This window comes from Podarcis liolepis (assembly GCF_965112155.1).
Source record: "Podarcis liolepis genome assembly, chromosome: 2".
Taxonomy (NCBI): Eukaryota; Metazoa; Chordata; class Lepidosauria; order Squamata; family Lacertidae; genus Podarcis; species Podarcis liolepis.
Genome location: NC_139555.1, coordinates 21,855,715 through 21,877,919, shown reverse-complemented (window position 1 = coordinate 21,877,919; position 22,205 = coordinate 21,855,715). Strand labels below are relative to the sequence as shown.

General features: G+C 41.4%; 1 protein-coding gene across 1 annotated transcript in view; it reads right to left on the bottom strand.

The window, feature by feature from the left end:
* Nucleotides 1–6,298: 6,298 nt before the first annotated feature.
* SARNP (SAP domain containing ribonucleoprotein) overlaps nt 6,299–22,205 on the bottom strand; it is a gene marked incomplete at its 5' end in the record, with an annotated part of 58,698 nt that continues 42,791 nt past the window's right edge. Inside the window, 2 exons of the mRNA XM_083490562.1 lie at nt 6,299–7,426; nt 9,450–9,539. Of these exons, the coding sequence (XP_083346688.1) occupies nt 7,385–7,426; nt 9,450–9,539 (132 nt within the window). The 3' untranslated portion in view covers nt 6,299–7,384. The remainder of the gene's footprint in view (nt 7,427–9,449; nt 9,540–22,205) is intronic.

Genomic DNA, 22,205 nt, shown 5'->3' with positions numbered 1-22,205 from the left:
TATTATTTATACCCCGCCCATCTGGCTGGGTTTCCCCAGCCACTCTGGGCGGCTTCCAACAAAACACTAAAATACAATAACCTATTAAATATTAAAAGCTTCCCTAAACAGGGCTGCCTTCAGATGTCTTCTAAAAGTTTGGTAGTTATTTTTCTCTTTGACATCTGGTGGGAGAGTGTTCCACAGGGCGGGTGCCACTACTGAGAAAGCCCTCTGCCTGGTTCCCTGCAACTTGGATTCTCGCAGCGAGGGGACTGCCAGAAGGCCCTCGGCGCTGGACCTCAGTGTCCGGGCAGAACGATGGAGGTGGAGAGACCAGGGATTCAGCTTAGGACCTGGTTGAAACTGCAACAATGGCAGAGTCAAAGTCACTCTGAAGTCGAGGGACGTTATCCTCAAAATGTGCAGTCAGCTGGCACAGGGGGTCTTCAAATGTTCCAGAGGTCCCTCCACCGCAATGGGAACCAGTCATCTCTTGATAATTTGAAGTACCGTAGCTCTGCTGGGCAGCTGCTAAGGAATGCAAACACAGCTGCAAAATGGCCCTCATTGTGGTCTCATGGTAGGCATGATTATGTGTACTAACCAGTGTTTTGTTGACTTCAGGGTGAGACTTGTATCACTTTCATGATCTACTTGAGATCCCTGCAATGCATGGGGTTGGACTAGTTGGCCCACAGGACCCCTTCCAACTCTCAAAAGTAACATATATGGTCATATCCAGCACACTTATGAACTCTGCCTTAATTCTTGCAGAGCGCTGGATATTTTCCTCCGTTGTCTAATATTCATTCCCAAAGCTAACGTACATTTGTGGATGACATCCCCTTATCACCTTGTTAATGAGTGATAATACAAAAACACTATTGACCCCACCATTGTGTTAGAAAAAAACAGTGGCAGAAACTGTATAAATTGATTCCAACAACATCCACAACCGGCCCAAACAAACTTGCCCCACAAACAAAGAGGAAAGCAAAGTGGGACCAAACACAACAGAGATCCAGTTAATATCTGAGGAAGAAATCCCGAAGCAGGGACCAAACACAACAGAGATCCAGTTACTATCTGAGGAATAAATCCAGGAGCGGGGTATCAAAACAAATGAAGCAATAGAAGGAGCACCCCTGAACCCTGGAAGGAAAACATCTGGAAGTATAGATATTAGAGAAGATATGATCCATAACATTGATTGTGACATATTACAGGGTAACTCAGTTGCCTGGCAAACCTTGGTCCAGGGAAAAGGAAAGAATTTGATATTGATACCCCGAAAACTTGTATGTGTCAGCTACCCAAAACCAAAGGCCTTTCTATCACGGATAGATCACATAATGCATCTTCTGGACACCTTAAATGATATGGTACCAGGTGTAGTAAAACCAAACGACATTGCTTCTATAGAGAGTACTTATAGTATTTACCCCAATTTGTTAAATGCATCGGTAGAGATGCGAGCATGGTGTAATTAACAAGACTAGTGCCTATTCCAGGAGAAATTTGATGTGGAAATAACCAGACCATTTTAAACTAAAGCAACCATTCTGTTTCTTGGGATAAGTAGAGGCAATGTGGAAAGTGGCTGACATTAAAGAGAAATGACAACTCTGAGCACAAGGAAACAGTTCATCTCACAGCTGGCATGAAACTGACCAATCCTCTCTAACTCCTCCCCTGGCAGAGGGGAAATAATCTGAGTTTCAAGAGGTCAGAGCTTCAGGTGAGAGGTCACTTGATTTCCCCACCTCTAGAAATAAAATTTCGCTGTGTCTCTATAAATATTTAAAAGAGCAGCGGGACTGGGGGCAGGGAGGACGACACATTTCTCTTTATTAACTCCTCACTGGCACACACTTCCAGGCTCCCCCTCTCCCTTTGTTTTCTTATTTTCCTGAATTTAAACAGGAGAAAGATTTTCAAACCCACCCACAGAGGGCTCAGGGGCAAGAGGCCACTGGGGAGAAGAGGACATTGCAATTGGGAAGAACATGTGTTTGTATTTCTTTGTGAAGGGATGCACGCACGCAGGCACACACAAGATCCCTTCTCCCGTTTACATTGTGCAAACTTAACACAAATTTCCATTTCCCCCCTCCCTGACCTATAGTCCTACTTGCATTTAGAGCCCAAGCGTCTACTGTTGAAAAGTGACTTCATGCTGAATTTGGGTGCTACACGGCCTTCCTTAGCTCTCACGCTGCAAGGCTCGGCCATCCCTTTCTTTCGCTAGTTTTCCCACACTTTCTGCCGCTCATTGTATGCCTGATGCTTTTTCTATCTGCCTATTCAGCTCAAATTAGTCACGAGCAGCCCCCAGCTTAGAGAGGAAAAATAAATTAGGTAGTGTTTTAAACACAGTTTGATTAGAATGATTTCACCCCCACCCACCCCTTTGCTGAAGAAGGGGAAATGCATACCCTCGAAAAGATAGTGTCCTCTCTAATAAAACCCTTCTCCCGATGCAGGAGTGGGGCACAAGGCAGGGAGAATAAATACGGAGGGACAGTTACCCTTGAAGGGTACAGAAGGTGGCTAGGTAAGTAAAGGAGGTGGGGAACAGGAGTTATGACTATACTATTATTATAGGACAGTAGATATGACTGATAAGCAACGTATTCCAAAAAGTATTTTTATTTAAAGCACTGAAATGGGGGGCATGGGCAAAGTGTAGATGGACCTATAATAAGATATCAAACCATCCTTTAAATCAACTAGTCATGTTTTCTGTGCATATTTACATTTATCTTTTATTTCCAATAGTTAACCTGGACTGCAGCTGTTCTGTTTCAACTAAATTTTACTCAGAGTAGATCCACTGAAATTAATGGACCTAACTTTGAAATTAATGAACATGACTATTGGGACGCGGGTGGCGCTGTGGGTTAAACCACAGAGCCTAGGACTTGCTGATCAGAAGGTTGGCGGTTCGAATCCCCCCAACGGGGTAAGCTCCCATTGCTCGGTCCCTGCTCCTGCCAACCTAGCAGTTGAAAGCATGTCAAAATGCAAGTAGATAAATAGGCGGGAAGGTAAACGGCGTTTTCATGAGCTGCTCTGGTTTGCCAGAAGCGGCTTAGTCATGCTGGCCACATGACCCGGAAGCTGTACGCCAGCTCCCTCGGCCAATAAAGCGAGATGAGCACCGCAACCCAGAGACTGGACCTAATGGTCAGGGGTCCCTTTACCTTTTTACTATTGCCCTACTCTGAGTAAAACTTAGCTGAATACCTCCCATTTCGTTCTCAATTAAAGAAAACAACTGCCACCAATGGGTCTTTGGTTCAGTATAATAAAGGGATAGAAAAAGATGCTTGTATATTCATTCATCTATGTCCTGTAATGGAGAAACAGTAAAATTGCCTCCACTGATTTAGAAGCAGCAGTTACAGCAGAAATAACAAATGTTAGCACAGGCTTCCTCAAAGTTGGCCCTCCAGCTGTTTTGAGACTACAATTCCCATCATCCTGGACCACTGGTTCTGCTAGCTAGGGATCATGGGAGTTGTAGGCCAATAATAATCCTAACCACTGGATTAGAAGCAGCTATTAGGTTCTTCCCTCCATCAACTGCCACCTGACAAAAGCAATTCTGTCCAAAGATGGAACACAGTAGACAGAGGAAGAGGTTGGAAGCAGAGCCATTAAATTGGCCCAGCTGAGAGATAAGTAATTTTTGGCTCATCATCTCCTTGTACTGTTTTCTGTTCCAGCTGGTTGTTATAAGAACTGTGTAACTAAAGAACTAGTGCATGAGTTTGCTTTTTTCCTTCTCTCTCCCAATTTTCCTTTTACATTCTTTCAGATTGTAAGCATCAGCCCTGGGACTGTCTTAATATTGATATTCATAAACTGCTCTGGGAGCTATTTTTGGCTGGGGAGTGGGACAAAGACTCTTTAAATCAGCAGAGTGGAGAAGCTTTCGCAGCCCAAGGGCCACAATCCCTCCTGAGCAGCCTTCTCGAGGCAGCACACTATTTATGGACAGAGCCAGGGGCAAATAAGATAGGTACAGCAAGGGACACAGCTCTTCCCTTTGTACAGTAGACTACATTCCAGCCATGCAAAAGTCAGAGGTTTCTACACCCCCATCTATTCAGACAAGTAAGGGTGCATAGTCAGTTCAAGAATAACTTCCTGCCAGGCAAGAACAGTTGAAGAGGGTATGCATCAAGGCCACTGATGGGTGTCGCATTGGAAAATAGGGTGCAGATTGCAAAGAGTCCCAAGGGCTGTACAGAGACGCCTGCATTTAATTCCCAGGCCTTCACTTTCCTCCTTTTTTTTTAATGAACAAGAATGAAATTTACGGAAGAATGAACCGTTACAGTAGCAATACTATCCTTAAATGCGTGGCAAGATTGCAGCAGTTACCAGAATTTGCTCCAGGCTGAATATTTCTTGGATTCTATCTACACAAGTGTTTGAGTTAATGTAGGCAACTAGATTTCCATTTGGCGATACCTGACCAAAACAGGATGTTTATTTTCTAGCAGCTGCTGCCATGATTTACAGGCATTTTAATACTTCTGTGAAACACAAAGCAGACAATATGAATACTGCACACCAAAGCCAATTCAGTGTGAGAATCGGAGCCATTGCCTTCTTTGCCTCAAAACTGGTGTATGTCCCTTAGACAAATTATTAGGAGTGCACACCCAAAATTAATTAATGTAGATTAATGCCGTAACTGTCCTTTTATACTCTACCACCAGAGTGGTTAATGAATAGTTAAGAGTCAGTAGCACCCCTCCTTACAGCACCCTTGTGTGGAGTGGGAATTAGCAATTGAGTACAGAACTAGGAGGGAGTAATTATTTGAATGAATTAATGTGAAAAAGAAAAAATAAGATGTGATCACTCCGGGCCCTAGTTTTGTTTTTGTTGAGCTAAGAATAAATATGAAGGTGGATGCACAAAGATCAATGCCTCTTTGAGATTTATTTCTCTGCAAACTATATAGCAAGGACAAGATCCGTCCCAACCACAACAATTAAGCTTTGCTAGATAAGACTGTACAATTATATAAATATTATCTGCACCTTTCTTTAGGAACTTAACTAGTAACTATTTCCAGATGGGTAGCCATGTTAGTTTCTTGCAGCAAAACCTAAGAATCTCGTGGCGCCCTAAACATCAACAAAAATTATTACGGCTAATAACTACAAGCTGTTTCATAAACTTAAACATATAATTTCTTAGCGATATGTATAGATATTTTAGAAAAAAACCCAAATGATGTGACCTTGGTTGCTATAGTACTGCTTTCAGAAGGGGAGAACCTGTGCACCCCTTCTCTCTTCTTTCATTTGGTGCAAGTTGGATAAACAGAAATAACCAGAATATATGAGAAAAATCCTATGATTAACTGAAACTCAGTGTAGTATTGAAAACGAATAATCAGAATTATGCATTTTCTACAGTTAAAACTCCACACTGAGAACTAATTAAGCAAGACCATTACATGTTCCCTTAGCTGCAGTTTTGTAAACTTGCATGCCAGTAGATGTAAACACAAAAGGTACATTCAGTTATGCTCTGATCTCTCAAAGAGCAAGATACAAAAAGAAGCAGTTTTGTTATGAAACCAGGAATGCAATGCAGTTCTGGTTTCATCATAAGCTACAAAACATTTCAACCAAGTAATCAAACTGCCAAAAGTTTATGAGTAGAAAACACATATTACAAAATTAAACATATAAAATAAAATCACAATATTCATTTTGAGAAATTAGGGTGTTGAACTGATACCATACGACCTCAGGACCAGATCATTAGAAAATTGCTCAGAGATAGCATGGATAATGAAAGCACAAGCACCCTGGAAAAGCACAAATAAAACACACAACATTTAATGAATTCAGTATAAAATCAACAAGAGTCAGCTAATGGCTTTTAAATGCATTCTTTAATCTGTATTATACACAAAAGAAAGGAGTTGTGTGTTGGATACAAAAAAAAGCCATTCACCTTTGAATGAAAAATTAGGATACCCCCCCCCCAACACACATACTTGGAGCACAAACGGAACAACATTCATTCCAAAAGCCAAACCAATAACAGTATATAAATCCAGACACAAACAGGAAAGGATACCTTTAGTACATAGAAAAAGTCTAGTAACTTCTTCCCTATATAAAATATGAAATATACCTGTAAAAAGGGGTTTTGGTTATATGAAATAAAACAGGAATAAAGATGGAATCACTTGGACAGAGGTATATTTTTGGTGAGATAGCCCCGCACTTCTGAAACAAGCATGAATAAGTTATTTGGAAGAAAATGAGATGCAACAATGTGATAGGACAGAGGCTTTCTCCAATTTGTTATCTTTATTAAATTGCAACTAGAAGCATTTTGACTCAAAAGAGAAACAAAAAACAGTGCAATCTGAAAATCCACCTGGTAAATGAAAGTAGTGTAAAAACAGTGAACTTGAACATTACATTTTACAACAATTCTTTCCACAGCTATAATCTTAGAGCTTTTTGATGCTACTTTCAGAGAAGGGAATTATCAGCATTTGCAGTAAATGAACTTTCAGAAACTCATGGTAAAGTTTTTCACTTTCCGCATCCTGGGATGCTCTATACTGCAGCCAGTCACAGTCTGATACAATTCATCCCATTATATGGGTTAAAAACATCATTTAGAATACATAATAGCTGCACAAGGCATTAAAAAAAGGACTAATGCTTCAGCTGACAATAATATATGACCCATATAGATGTAAGGCTGACATCATATGACTTCCTAAGACCTAATGTTAGAGAACTTTTAGCAGAACCCAAGGAGATAAATACTTTTAAGTATAAAAACAGTTTCAGATTGGGGTCAGTCAGGTGAGACAGATGAACGTTTTGAGTTATTTTACTAAACAGTAGACACAGAAGAGGAAGACTATTTCTGAGCCATGGGCAATGTGAGAATTGAAATAAAGAGACAATGAACGGCTTTGTAAAATTACAGGGAAGGTTCAGACAGCTCTGGATTTACGTACTACTTCAACTGGAGTTCAATAATGTGACAAAAATATTAATATTCCTCATATTTTGCAAATCCCTTTATTTTGTGCAGCTGCTTTCATCTGTACCAAGAGGAAGCAAGTTGGAGGCATAGTTTGGTTACAAGTGGCTAACGAGAGAATTTGCCAGAGAATTCCAATTGTTACATACACAAACAGAACACTTTTATTCTAGGCTCTGAAATTTGTTTCTTTTACAAGTCTGCCAGGGAGGGGTGAGGGGAAAGCCCAAATGAAGAGCTCGTTTTAAAATACAAAGCCAAGATTTGTGTGGGGGAGAAAATTATATTCCTCATTAGGGACGAAGAACAAGAATGTATAAAAGATACATCCCAAACAAGTAAAGGCTAAGAGGAAGGGTCATCAGACGATGCCAAAACGTTCTGCTCTTTTTCTCTTCTTTGCCTGCAAATAGGGATTAAAGAGAGAGAAAATCAAGAACAAGGGGAATGGCAATGCTGAGCATGTGTTTTGGCAGAAGGAAAGGTAGAAAGTCTATAAGAAGTGTCACAGTGTTGGTTTAAGAAAGCATTTTTCATATCAAATTTCACAAGGGGCACTGCAATTGCAACAGGGCCTCCAACCAGAGTCAGAAATTAAGCTGTAAAAGCATGAGATACAGTGGCCTGGTGGTTGCTTCATCTTGCTGGGTTATACAAGAGAGCTATGCTTGGAACAATGACCACTTTACAGGCCTGGAAAGCCTTCCAGGCAATGGGGAGGTGGGAAATGTAAAAGGCCAAAGGGTTAACACTCTTCTATTCATGAGGAAGGCGAGAGGGACACAGTCAAATGCATTAAATATACTCATGCGTCTCTGAGATATGCCTCCAAGTTAATACACCAGGGGCATATAAATCTTAATTTTTACCAGGATAAATAGCCTAGGGGGTAGCAGAAGTCCTAATCAAGAATCTCCAGGGGAAAGGTGCCATTCAGCATATACAATACTAGAAAAAGACCTTTTTGTTTCAGGCACACTCTCTAAGTGACCTAACGGAAAAGCATGGAATCCCTCAGACCAGAGCCCAGCCACCCCCTTCGCTCAAATTGAACAGGGGGATCATTCTATAGCTGCTACTTCATTTTGTAGCGCAATGCTTGCATAGCATCTGGCAAAAACAAAAAGCACCAAACCATATCTGAACCCCACACAAGATGCCAAAGAAAATAAACTTCCTGCATAGAATATCCAGGATTCCTCAAAGGAGGAGGAATCAGGGACCCAAATACTGCTTCCATTCCATAGGCAAAATAGGACCCCTTGTGATGGGCATTATGGCTCAATACCAATCACAATTAGCATGAATATGGATTTACAGAAACAAAGAATTGTCATGCTAGAGTAGGAGGATTAAAATTAGGCAAAAAGTTCAAAGAAGGGATCATAAGACACATAAGACGACAGATTCTTGCCACAAAGAATTTGCAAAATGTGACATGAGGAAAGCACTACTGAAGTGTTAGGATAACTATGAAATGTCTGGGGAAAACCCCTAGGTTTCAACAGGAAAAATAATAATTTTATACAGAGACATAGGCTATGTCAGTCGCTTGCAGCAGAATCAGTGGGTCTTGTGGCACCTTAAAGACTAACAAATTTAGTATAAAATGAAATTGTTATTGTACAAAATAAACAAACAAACTGCTATTATAAAACAACATTGGATTCCTTTAGTACCCTTCTGTGATATTTTCGTGAGGTGAATAAACTTACAGCATGGTGCAAAAATAAAGAAGCCAAGTGTGGGGTTCAAGCTTCTAAAATCGACAACATCAAAATCTCGCTTTTGTTGGACATTTATTTAGACCATTCTCCTTGCCATTGATTTCAGTAGGCAGTTTTTTTCTTAGTGGTATAAAGAGGCAGGTAGATAATGTTCCATACACCCAGCATGGTATTTGTTTCACATCAAATTGAAAATCACCATGCTACCACTGCAATGGATAGAAAGCTGGGTTTGGACCTGATGACCCAGATTCCAGTTCCAACTAACTGGGTGGTCTTGGACAATTCACAGGGGTTGTTATGAGGATAAAGTTAGCAACTATAAGCTTATAGCATCCTCTTTCTCATCAAGATAGTGATAGAAAAATCTGAAGCAATATAGATTATTCCCCCCCCCCCCGAAAATACCCACCTCCCCGCACAAAGCACAGTAATGACCTAATGTATTATCTTTGAAGTGGAAAAGAAGCAATTTCTGAGGTCGCCCATTGATGGAGTATCTGAAGTATTATATGACCACCTAGGATAGTTTAGTGGGACCATGGGGGTGGGGGCAGAGAACAGGATAAAAGAGACACAGTGCCATCTTGTGGAGTGTTTGGCATTCTTTCACAATTCATCACAAATTGTCCTCAGCTTCTACCCACACCATTATAATAATAGAACATGCCCCTTATCAGCTTTGGTTTGACAAGTTACCTCTGCATCTTCTGTGGTTGCTGCCCCAGCCGAGCTTGTTACGATACCAAACCTCTCCTTTCTTTTTTTGAGCTTTTCATCATCTTCCGTCTATACAAAAAAGAAGGGAGAAAGTGTTAAGTTGTCTGTATCACCCAATAAAATCATTCTAGTTGGTGATTCTGCTTCTTTCTTAGTCTCATAGAACCATTTGCTGGAAGGGAATTTACAGAAGAACATAGTTTTCAGAACTAACTGTTATTCCGATAACAGTTGAAACCCTTCTCTGGATGGAGAATATGTGTTTTTATGAAGTTCATGGAACAGGAGGCCAGGTCTCTGAACAAGCTAGATGTCCTTATATTTTAATTTTCTAGTCTCAGGCTTGCCCAAAGATTGTGCTTCTATGACATATCCTTATTATGTAGTACATACAGAACTAAAACAGCCGTGTAAATAATTTTTCAGGGAGCATATACTCTTACTTCAGATACTTCTCTTCTTTATTCCTCTCTCCTGATGCTCATCACTGCACTTCCGCTGTTGTGACACTGACTGTGTAAATCTTAGTCATTATAAACTGGGACTGGCATCTGGAATAGCTTCAAATGTATTTTTCCACCTTGAAAACCACTATGCAACACTCTATGTGCTAGCTCTCTCTGTTTCTCTTTCCTAGCCATATTTGTTTGTTTATTTGAAAAACTTCAAAGGACAAATCTGAGATATAGCACGTGGTTAGCAAGCGGAGAGCTTAATAGTAAGCCTACATTATAATGGCATGTTAAGCCAAACCCTGGCTTAGCTCAGTGCAGGTTGGTGGTATAAAAGACAGGAGGAACTAAGCAGTCATATGTTTGAGTGACCCCAGTAAGCGGGTTTGGCTTACCATGATGTGTGAATCAAGTCACAGTATTTTTGCTTCACGCATTACGCTAAACCAGGGTTCAGTGCTTACATGAGTGAGCCTCCACAACTCTGAGCAAAGCTCATGTTCTTCCCTCCCCACTCCTGTTTCTGCTGTACAGTAAGCCAGCAGCTTACAGGGGGTGATGTTCCAAGAATCGCGGTTAAAGCCAAAATCTCATACTGTATAGTCAAAACACAATGGCGGGAGGGGTTGTCAAAGTCTCTTTTCTCAGACACCTACCCCTTTCCTCCCATTTTTTCCCTTACTTTTTTTGCCAAGTGCATAAAGCTGAATGCATACAAGTTAAATGTGTGTAAGATATGAGTTTAGTTTTGCTTTCAAAGAATCTTGGCTTGGGGTAATGAACTTACCAGAGATTCCAGTTTGCACATAATGTTCAGTTGAACAAATCAGCTCAATAACCCCTTGTGCAAAGGAAAGGAAAGCACATGAGCCCAATTCTTTGCTCAGGTTTCTGGGGATCATTGACTTGGTGTTAAATAAACCATGGTTTAGTGTTCTGTATGTAGATATAGATAATCTGGAGTATTCAAGCATTTTTTTGCATCTGACACTGGTGTGTTAGGGGGTCAAGTGAGTGAGATCATTAGAACAGTGTTGATATAGTGGAATTGTTACACACAGGCTGAAGGGCAGAAAACCCAGAATCTGCTATCTAACATAGTTCGGATCTACAGAACATTAAGAAAGCACAACATGCAATTTAAGGCTGTTCTCATTATAGTAGTTCACAGTCATCACTGAGGCAGCTTGTTAAATCTGCTTTAGGATATTGTTATCTTGTTAATGTGAATAGAAGGTTATTTGATTAAGTGATCCGAACACATGGCAGATACTCATTCTTTAGGCACTACTGCACAAGACTTAAGAACATATATGGTATTTTGCAGTATACAAAATATAAAAGCTACCTACATATATAAAATGCATCTTCTCCGCCATTTTAATTTCCCCCTTTCTTAAAAGGTCATCTTTTAAGTCATTTTTCTCCCATTCTAATGGAAACATTTTCATTAAGTTGGCCTGTACGGCACTGAGCTTATCTTTATAAATTCCATTTCAATTATGAAATAAATGTTGGCTTATGCAGGTACTTCAGATCTCTTCTGTTGATTTTCCATAAGCCTGAGGCTTTTTTACTCTCTTAACCTTTAACCATGCTGGTGGCCTTGGTCTACAGTAATAATCAAGCCATCATTACCTTTTAAGAACCTCCACCTCATCCATTTGCCATGGGAGTTCTCTTGTGCTATTTTCAGCAGCAAAAGACTGTCCAATTACCTTCCTCTATTCCTGTAATTCTCCTCACCTGCTCACACAACACATTTACAACCTCCCCTCTGCCCTATTTGATTATCCAGCAGTGCTGGCCATGAGAGGCATTGGAGTAATGACAGGCTTTCACAACCATCATGCTTGAGGATGCAAGAATCAGCAGAATGGTGGAAATGAGAAATGAAACAAGCTAAAACCTTTAACTGCATTGCTGGTCTCTATGAACTCCTAGCTGAATGCACAGCTTCCCACATCCATTAAGCACTTTGAACCTTGCTTTCAAGCTGGATTGTATTAAAATGACTTGACTTGTGAGAATAAAAAAACCCAGGATAGAACTCTTCCTATGACTATATAAAGCCTCCCTTTCCTCCACATTACATCTGTACAAATAATGATGATTTGTTCAGCTTTGATTAATTGATATTAATCGGTCAAGCCATGACAAGCAGCACTGTTAAAACAAATGCGAAACAAAATATCAATCAATTCACAAAGCAAGCCCAATGACATCACTGGTGCAGCAGGCAACTTTTGTCACAGTAGTTGCGCTCAACACCTTCTCAGCGAGTGGTGGGACTGCCTTCATTATGTCAATCCCTTACATCAATGACACCATAGCAACCAGGCTCAGCTTTATTAATTATGACAACTTCATCTGTTGTGGCAACAGGAACAACTGAAATGTTTAATTAAAAATGCAGAAGTTTCTCAGGGGCAGTTGTCACCATAACAGCATGCAGATACGCCTTCTGCGCATTTGTAACACTTCGTAACAGTTACTGTCTAACTTTGCAGGTTTGCCATTTCTCTGGCCACAGAATACTTTTCACAATGAATTTTCCACTCCAACACATCTACTAAACCTTTTCCTGACAACTGAAGGCCATTATAAATATGATACAATTATTTTATATTAAATGTTATTACATGACCTTCACAAACCCAAATTGTCAAGTGATCCTGATGAGCCCAGATACACAATATTTGGTATAGCTAACAAAAGGAGGCTGATGAGTATTCCTCATATGTAGCACAGAGAGATGGGTGTGAATTCTGAGCTGTTGGACCTTCTTGCATGCCATACACACAGAGGTAGTAGAAATGCAGGAGTTCCTGAGATCCGCCCCCCCAATGGATTGTAAACACCTTGAAAGATTGGTTTAACAAAGACAGAATACCAACTCTTTATAGTACAGCTGTTGTGAAGCTTAAATATCTAAATTGTACTATGAGCTGACGAAACCAGAGAACCAGTAACATCCACGCTCATCACTGTGCAGTTACCTTATATACCGTATTTTTCGCCCCATAGGACGCACCGGCCCATAGGACGCATCAAGTTTTTTTGGGGGGAAATAAAGGGAAAAAAATTTATTCCCCCCCCCAGGCGCTTGTGGGGCCGGCAGCGGGGAGAAGCGCTCTTCTTCCTGCCGCCCGCCTTCAGATCAGGTCCGGGGACAGCGGGGAGACGCGCTGCGCCTCCCCACTGTCCCCGGAGCTTGCGGGGCTGGCGGCGGGGTCTCCCCGCTGTCAGCCTCCAAACCACTTCGGGAGACAGCGGGATGGCGGCGTTCCACCTCCCTCTGTCCCCCGACCTTGTGGGGCTGGCGCTGGGGCTCTCCTGAAGCCTGGAGAGCGAGAGGGGTCGGTGCGCACCGACCCCTCTCGCTCTCCAGGCTTCAGTGAAAGCCTGCATTCGCCCCATAAGACGCACACACATTTCCCCTTCATTTTTGGAGGGGAAAAAGTGCGTCCTATAGGGCGAAAAATACGGTAAATATGCTACTTCAAGATGCGTTTTTCTGTTTTCAATATTTTTTCTTCTTTTGAGTGTTAGCATATAAATTTACAAATCTCATATGAAAAATGAACATGTCAAAAATAAGATAATGCTGGGTAAAACAGGACATTTGGAACAGCATAAAAATATAGCCAGCACTTAATGGTATTCCCGAGGGTTATTTTAAACTCTGCATTAATGTTTGTGAACTGCAGCAAGGATGTCATTTTCCCCCCTAAGGGCACAAGAATTGGTCAGATGATATCTGCAGCGGCTTCCTTACCTATGTAAATAAAAAAAGATATATGCATAGCCACTCATATGTTATGCACTACTATTGCCTGAGATTAACCTGCATGTAAAACAACCCTGTGGATTAGTGCAATGTGGATTTTACCTGCAAAATATATGGCCTGATTACGCCCTCATAATATCAAAACATACCAGGGCACAGTGTCTTCTGCTGCATCCATCTTCCCATCTTCCAGTTAGTAAAGACAGTGAAAGTTCTTAGTAGTAACTGCAGCCTGCAATTTATGCATATTCCAATGCAGTTGGTTCAGCTAACCATGGAAAAACTACATTCCTTACTTAAATCATTGATAGTAAGCAAGTCAGTATCTCTGTGCCCTAAAGGCAATTTGACCAGGGGGTGGGGCAGGGTGGGAGGGGGAACAGCCGAACAGCAACTTTAAATGGATGAACGGATGTTGTGGAGTATGTAAGAGACTGTAGTGAACTGAGGTTTTTATTTATTTTTCCAGTAACTCCCAATAATCACTCCACCCCCCCACTCATTGCCTAAAGGGAAAGTGTGTAACAATTCCACTAAATCAACACGGTTCTAATGATCTCACTCACTTGACCCCCTAGCACACCAGTGTCAGATGCAAACATGCTTACAATAAACTTCACTCCATCTTTAGCTCCTCTCTGACAGGTTTTGATTCATGGGGTGCTGAAACCCATCTGAGGAAAATTACCTCTATCAAAACACTGCTATCTCAGCATCTATCAAGCTCTGCTAGAGCCCTGGGGCATGCTCAAATATGCACATGGGCATTTGTGTATGTGAAGTGGGGGGTGGAAGCTGACCTTTCCTGTGAAGTGACAGATAAATTTATTGAAGCTGGTGATTTCTAGGTTTTCTTATTTTACTACTCACGTAGAAAGATTTAGAGAAGGATCCAAAGTACAAAAGGTTTCCCATTTAAAGTATTTTATTTTATTCAGGTAGGATTCTCAAATCTGAAATCTAGTACACAGCCAGGCATCCCACGATACTTCACACTTTAAAAAATGAAATCTTTGCAAAAAAACAAACAAAAACAAACCCTGTGCAATCGCAATGTATGAAGTTGCATGAATATTTTACTGCAAGGTACATGGCTTATGAAGCTCCGCATCAGAAAACAATACAGTCAACTCGCAGAATCATTTCAAAAAAATAGTTCTCACTCTTTTGCCCGAGAAGAAATGCTTAGAGAAACATGGACAAAAAGCTAAGTAATCAGAGGAGGTAGACAAAGGATTTCATTGGCCATAGGCTTGTTTTTTTTGGGGGGGGGGTGTTATCTGCACACATCTCCTATGCTTGTCCTATGACTCCTATAACTATCTCCACACCTTTCTCTCCTTATTCGTCTGCTCTTCCTGAAAAGTTCCAAAATGTTTTACTACATCCAGACTTGAAAGCAAAACGATGCAAAATTAGTCTATGTGCGCACACAAACACACACCATTTGTAAAATAAGCACAGAACTTGCATTACTTGGAGAAAAACATACTTGGGGGCAGCACAGGCAGGAACTGAAACAAAAAACTCCTGTTTCAAATACAAATGATACGGATTGCTCCACTGCACTTTCACACATCTTTCGGTGGAGAGCTTTGTGGACAGCCACTGGAGAGAGAAGCTGCAGGGGATAACTTGGCTGTTTAGGAAAACCAGATTAGCTCAGTTGGTGAGAATGTGGTGCTGATAGCGCTGAGGTTGCGGGTTCAATCCTCGTAAGGGCCAGCTGCATTTTCCTGCAATGCAGAGGGTTGGAATAGTTGATCCTCGGGGTCCTTTCCAAATCTACAATTCTATGATTCGAAGCTCTGCTTTCCTTTGCTGTTGCTATTAAGAACCAGCGGCTAAGCAGGACCTCCAGCTGTTCTGCCATGCTACTGGATCGTTTTGTGGGAGTGGAGAGTGACTGAGAACAGGTGTTGGTGCAGAGCAGAGACAGATGCTTTCAAGCCCTTTAAAGCAGCAGATAAAGGCAGGGATACTCTTTGGGTGGCCCCAAGAAAGATCTGACTTACTGGATTTTGGTCATCTAGAAGTGGGGTGGGGCAGAAGAGAAAAAGTTGCCTCTTATATTTTAGGCGTGGTTTCCATTGCATAAAAAAGGAAGGAAAACCCACATTAGGCCAATGGCTGGATGATACTTCTACTGCAGCTTTACTAGGGCGGGGGCTCCATTGGATCTTCACCCCTTTGTTTATCTAGCACAGGGGTTAGAACTTTTTCAGCAGGGGGCCGGTCCACTGTCCCTCAGACCTTGTGGGGGGCCGGACTATATTTTTTTTGGGGGGGGGGGGAACGAACGAATTCCAGAGATGCATTCTAAATAAAAGCACACATTCTACCCATGTAAAAACAGCAGGCAGGCCCCACAAATAACCCAGAGATGCATTTTAAATAAAAGGACACATTCTACTCATGTAAAAACATGCTGATTCCTGGACCGTCTGCGGGCCGGATTTAGAAGGCGACTGGGCCAGATCCGGCCCCCGGGCCTTAGTTTGCCCACCCATGATCTAGCATAAAGATCCACTGCTCTCCTTTACTGGAATGGCATCTCCTTAAAAAGGCTCAGCAGTATTTGTTTGTTGTTCTGGCATATTTATATCCAAATGACTACAATACAGATGTTGAATCCATGTGCTGGGTGAGTAAGAGTGAAATTAGGATACAGGTGCAGAGTAAAAAATCAAGTATGGGGCACAAGCTAGATAGGCATCAGGCATCCCCAACCTTCGGACCTCCAGATGTTTTGGACTACAATTCCCATCATCCCTGACCACTGGTCTTGTTAGCTAGGGATCATGGGAGTTGTAGGCCAAAACATCTGGAGGGCTGCAGGTTGGGGGTGCCTGGGCTATATTTATGCAAAGGATATTTGATAGTGGTTTTGCCTTCAAAGAGTTATAGCTTGTGCAATAAACAATTAGTGTATCCCAAATGGGCAGATAAAGTATCAACTAAGGAGGCAGCTTAATAGCAGGTGGGGTATCCTTATTTAGTCTTGATACCCTTTGGATATATTAGTTTAATTTTTTTACTACAGTACTGCCTTTTTATTTTTAATAAATGTTTTATTGAAGTGTTGCTTATTGCATTCTTTTATTCTTTGCCTAGGTAGCGGGGCACCTCCATTTTATAGGGAGAAAGTGGGATAGAAAACTATCCAAATAAATATGGAAACAAAAATTAAAAAATTATATACATTCATGAGAGTAGCATTTATTATCTTGATTTTTATCACAAAGTACCTTTTCTTGGCTGTCAGAATAGCCAGTCAGTCAGCTAAGCACCTTCCCATTAAACAGCCACTATCAGAACTTACTTTGTAAACATCCTATCTTCGTAAATATTCTGGGCTGCATCAATAGGAGTATAGTATAGATCAAGGGAAGTAATAGTGCCACTGTATTCTGCTCTGGTCAGACCTCACCTGGAGTACTGTGTCCAGTTCTGGGCACCACAGTTCAAGAAGGACACTGACAAACTGGAACGTGTCCAGAGGAGGGCAACCAAAATGGTCAAAGGTCTGGAAACGATGCCTTATGAGGAACGGCTAAGGGAGCTGGGCATGTTTAGCCTGGAGAAGAGGAGGTTAAGGGGTGATATGATAGCCATGTTCAAATATATAAAAGGATGTCACATAGAGGAGGGAGAAAGGTTGTTTTCTGCTGCTCCAGAGAAGCAGACACGGAGCAATGGATCCAAACTACAAGAAAGAAGATTCCACCTAAACATTAGGAAGAACTTCCTGACAGTAAGAGCTGTTCGACAGTGGAATTTGCTGCCAAGGAGTGTGGTGGAGTCTCCTTAGTTGGAGGTCTTTAAGCAGAGGCTTGACAACCATATGTCAGGAGTGCTCTGATGGTGTTTCCTGCATGGCAGGGGGTTGGACTCGATAGCCCTTGTGGTCTATTCCAACTCTATGATTCTATGATTCTAAAAGGAACAAAAGGCAGCACTTTGGATCCTCAGAAGCTTCATGATCTAAGGAGTGTCCTCAGAAGCCCAATCTCTTGTAGCATCTTTCAGAATGGATTAGAGTGTTTTTAGAGACAAAATAAAGCTCATCATTATGAAAAAGTCTGGTGCGGTCTGTTCATCAGGCAACTCACTCCCAGTTCTCTCCAGGTTACCCTGATGCTCCAGATCCCTTTGTCTATCAGCAGGAACAGTAGCAATGGGAGTAGCAGATGTATTATCTGTGATGGGGGCCTTAGAAGGCAACTTTCTGCAAGAGGCTGGGATTTCACTCAAGGCCTGCAGGTGATATACAGGTGAGCCCTGGTCAGATTCATCTGATGAATGTTGAATGTCTTTTGTTTATGAAGGCCTTTGTTTAGCTGGTTGCTTGGGAGACTCACTCTCTGGCACAGATAGTCTGCAATTGTGGAGATAATTCTTTTCCAAGATGGCACCTAACAGGAGGACCCTGTTTGTATGGTGCCCTGGCTGCCCCATTCCCTCATCACCTGAGATGGAAGGATGGTTGGTGTCTTTGGGGTTCTGCAGTTGTTTACTCTCTTGTTAAGTCCTTATGGAAACAGTAGTTAGAAAGGACAAATTCAGGCAGGGAGTTTTCACAGATTTTGCGATGGCAGCAGATGTTGGCAAGGCTGGGATATACGTGTGGAGGAATAGGGCTTTCCCCCTGGAGATGCATGCACTGCTGCAAGGTTGTTAAGCAGCTGCAGGTCATTGTCTCAGATTTAGTGGGTCTGACCATGTGAACAAAATGGTGCCATTTTGTTGAGAAAGCAGTGTCTTCCCAATTAACCCATAAGGAAGGGAGATAGGAAAAGAGTAAGCAGAAAAGACAAATAACAAATTTTAAATCTCTATGAATAAAAAGAGGAAGACGACAAAGAGAATGAAATAAGTTGAAATTTGAAATAAAGACTAGCTGGAAGGCAAGTACAAATGCTGAAGTAAGAGGAGGCTCTGTCTTGGGTGAAGGCAGAGAACCAACTGGGGTGAAGACTACAATACCAGATTGCATGGCTCCTTGACTTCTTGGGCAATAGAAGGAGTCAACTCACACTTACTGTATGCCTCTTTCATTCCAAAATGAAAATAAGCTGCTCTGTGATGCCCTAGGCCTATTGATTCACCTTGGTAAGAATGACTTGTCCAGAGAGCAGGTAAACCTCTGTATGGTTTGAAATATTGAAATATTGGAGCGAAATGTGTGGTGAGAACCTTGAATTCTTGCACTGATGAAATATTCTAGTTTGAATTACATCCTACAGAAGCTGAGGCTGCTGAAGAGACTCTTAGGTTGGAGAATTGTTTTTTTTTTGGGGGGGGGTTGCTGCTGTTATTGATATTAATTTTTTGTATCTATATTTTTAGAACACGATTTAATGTCAGATTTGTTTGATTTGGTTGCATACTTTTTGATGTGCTTGACCATTTTTGTTACATTTGTTGCAAGCCTCCTTAGGCATGGTTCACACAACATAGTAAGCAAAAGTATGGCTTACATACATCATACAGACCTCGTTTTATTTGCATAACAACTTTCCATAGTTAAAAGGCTTCAATCGCTGCACCAAAAGAACCTAAAATATATTGTACTGTGCCCAATCAAAGTATCCTTAGATGCCAATACCTGGCTTTTACTAGTACTATACAACTCACAAGTTAGGTGAAGGCAAATACAGAGCAATCAGTCCCCATCACACCCTCCTTGATACTAATCAACATTCTAAGCATGTAGGTACATCTTTCAATCTGCTTAAAGGTAAAGGTAAAGGGACCCCTGACCATTAGATCCAGTCGTGGCCGACTCTGGGGTTGCAGCGCTCATTTTGCTTTACTGGCCGAGGGAGCCGGCGTACTGCTTCCGGGTCTTGTGGCCAGCATGACTAAGCCGCTTCTGGAGAACCAGAGCAGCGCACGGAAACGCCGTTTACCTTCCCACCGGAGCAGTCCCTATTTATCTACTTGCACTTTGCTTTTGAACTGCAAGGTTGGCAGGAGCAGGGACCGAGCAACGGAAGCTCACCCCGGGATTCAAACCGCCGACCTTCTGATCAGCAAGTCCTAGGCTCTGTGGTTTAACCCACAGCGCCACCCGTGTCCCTTTCAATCTGTTTGGCTATTATCAATTGAGGGATGTGCCTTTATTGCATCTTTGGGTAATCTTTCTTAAAGATAAAGAGCTACATTTCTGGCTCTCACAGCGTCCTAGGACACTATGCAAGAATTCTTTTTGTCATTAGCTTTAAGAGGATCCCTCTTTGTGAAGTGCAATTTTTTTTGTCATAGTGCAGGCGCTTTTAACTATTTATCTCTTTTCAATATACAGAGGGATGAGTCTTTATGTTCCTTTGAAGTGAAAGGAGGAATAAAAAAAATGAAGCAGTGCTAGGGAAAGGCCTCCGCAAGTTGACTAATGCAGCTGGATAGACTCATACAGCAAACTACAAAGCAATCGAGTTTCCCTAGCCTCATCTCTAAGACAATGTCTGAATATGAAAATATAGTAAGTTACCTTGAGGAAGTACACAACTGAAAGATATCAGGCAACAAATGACAGAAGGATGCTTTCAATTAAGAAAAGGTCCACAGGAGGAAGCAATGCAGAATTTTTCAGATGAACCCTCTCGCATACCAGAATTGAGTTCTAGGATACAATTGAAGACAGGAGCAATACAAATACAGCATGCCTGTAAGTGATCTATGAGGCTTGGTATCGTATATTTAATAGCAGGCAGTTCTGAATTCAGATGCTATACACTTTCCCCACTCATTATGTTCCTCTCTAAACTGCCAGAGTCTAAGGTTTCAGAATACACTGTGTATTTATCTGCATGTCTATGGTAAATAGCTACAGAGGGATAAACCATGGGTTTTTTCAGCCCTTCATACCAGCTGGTCAAGTCAACACTATGAAAACAGGTTCAATAGATCAATTGTGTACTCTGCAAGCATATGTGATAGCAGGGAACGGGCGGGGGGGGGGGGGAACTATCCTTTTTTTGTTTTAAACCTGTGGCCTGTTAATTTCTTCAGGTGTCCCTTTTTTAAAAAAAATAAAAATAAGCATGACATTATCATGAATTGCATTTTACAAGCCAGTGGGAGGGCATTTATATAAAAATGAACCCTTCTGGTCACCACTCCTGTATCTCCACTGCAGCATGACGGATGGCAGGATGAAAAGCAGAGCCTCCAGGCTTTCAGGCGATGGTAGATTAATGATGACATGGCCTTGACCTCCAAAAGGTAAAGGTTATGAAACACTCATGAGTAGCTGGCTTCCAATTTCATACCCAGAGGGTGAATGACAGCAACTGATAGTTTTGTTCTTCAAAACACTCTAATCCTGGGATGCGCAGCTGTCACCCACCACCTTTTTGAAATTCATCCCAACATATTTATATCTTCTTGCTCTTTTCCCTAGTGGACTCTATTCTGTGTCTGTGTGCATCAACTACGCGAATGACGCTCGGCAGCAAATAGTAGGGGCAATGAAACAACAGGAAACTGAAAAGTTTCAATATAATCATATTGTGACACCACTCTCCCTTTTACAGCTCTAGAATGATATTTTGCCAAGTATTAAACTTGCTCAGTTACACATTACACATGCACTGTGATCAATGGCAGAGGCACAATCAAGGAGCTGTTAGTTTTATAGACTCCAATACCACTTACCTTCCCACTCTGCTTCTCACAAAAGACCCAAAGAATATGTGATTAATCTCCCCCTTTCAGGACTAGTCAGTCAAATCAACACAGCTCTTTAATCTCAAAGCCCAAGAGAAAGTCAAACACTGCACAGTTCTTCCCATCCTCTAATAAGTCATGTTTCACCAAGAACTTGATGTAGTTGTAGAAGGTTGTGATGACACTGAAACAAGCTCTTTTCAGAGCCCCAAAAGTGTTGTTTAGAAATGAAGCTACAGATGTGAACTAGTGTTAAATAAGGTTATGTTTATGTTTCTATACAACAGACAGCTGGCAGGCTCGTCCTACAATTTGATACAAAGAAAGGGCAAACTACTGTAGTCTACCACACCATGATGCTAACTAACACATAATGCAAGATGTCAAGGCAATGATGATAATCAATATTCAACTCTATATCCACTGCAGGGTCATCACACCCCTATTTTGAAGACTACAAGATGATAAAACTAATAAAACAAAAGCAGAGTCAGTAACAAAATCTGATAATGTATCTAATCCGATAGAAAAAAGAATTAAGTTTCACTGTCAATGCACCTTTGCACAACTGTATCATCTTTTGGATTTAGTTGACACAAATTTTCAAGTTACACAGATCTCTACATTAAATATACAGGTCAGCGTTGGCATCATAGCAAAAAATAAATAAAAAAGGAAATGAAAGGCAGTGCAGATCCACCAGGACTGTTTCTTCTTTACTTGACTCTTTCTGCTTAAAGCATAAATACAAGCCAGGGAAGAGAGAAAGCTTAAGAGATCAGAATTGTTTGAGGTGTTGAATTTGTTAAAGGGCAAAGTTCT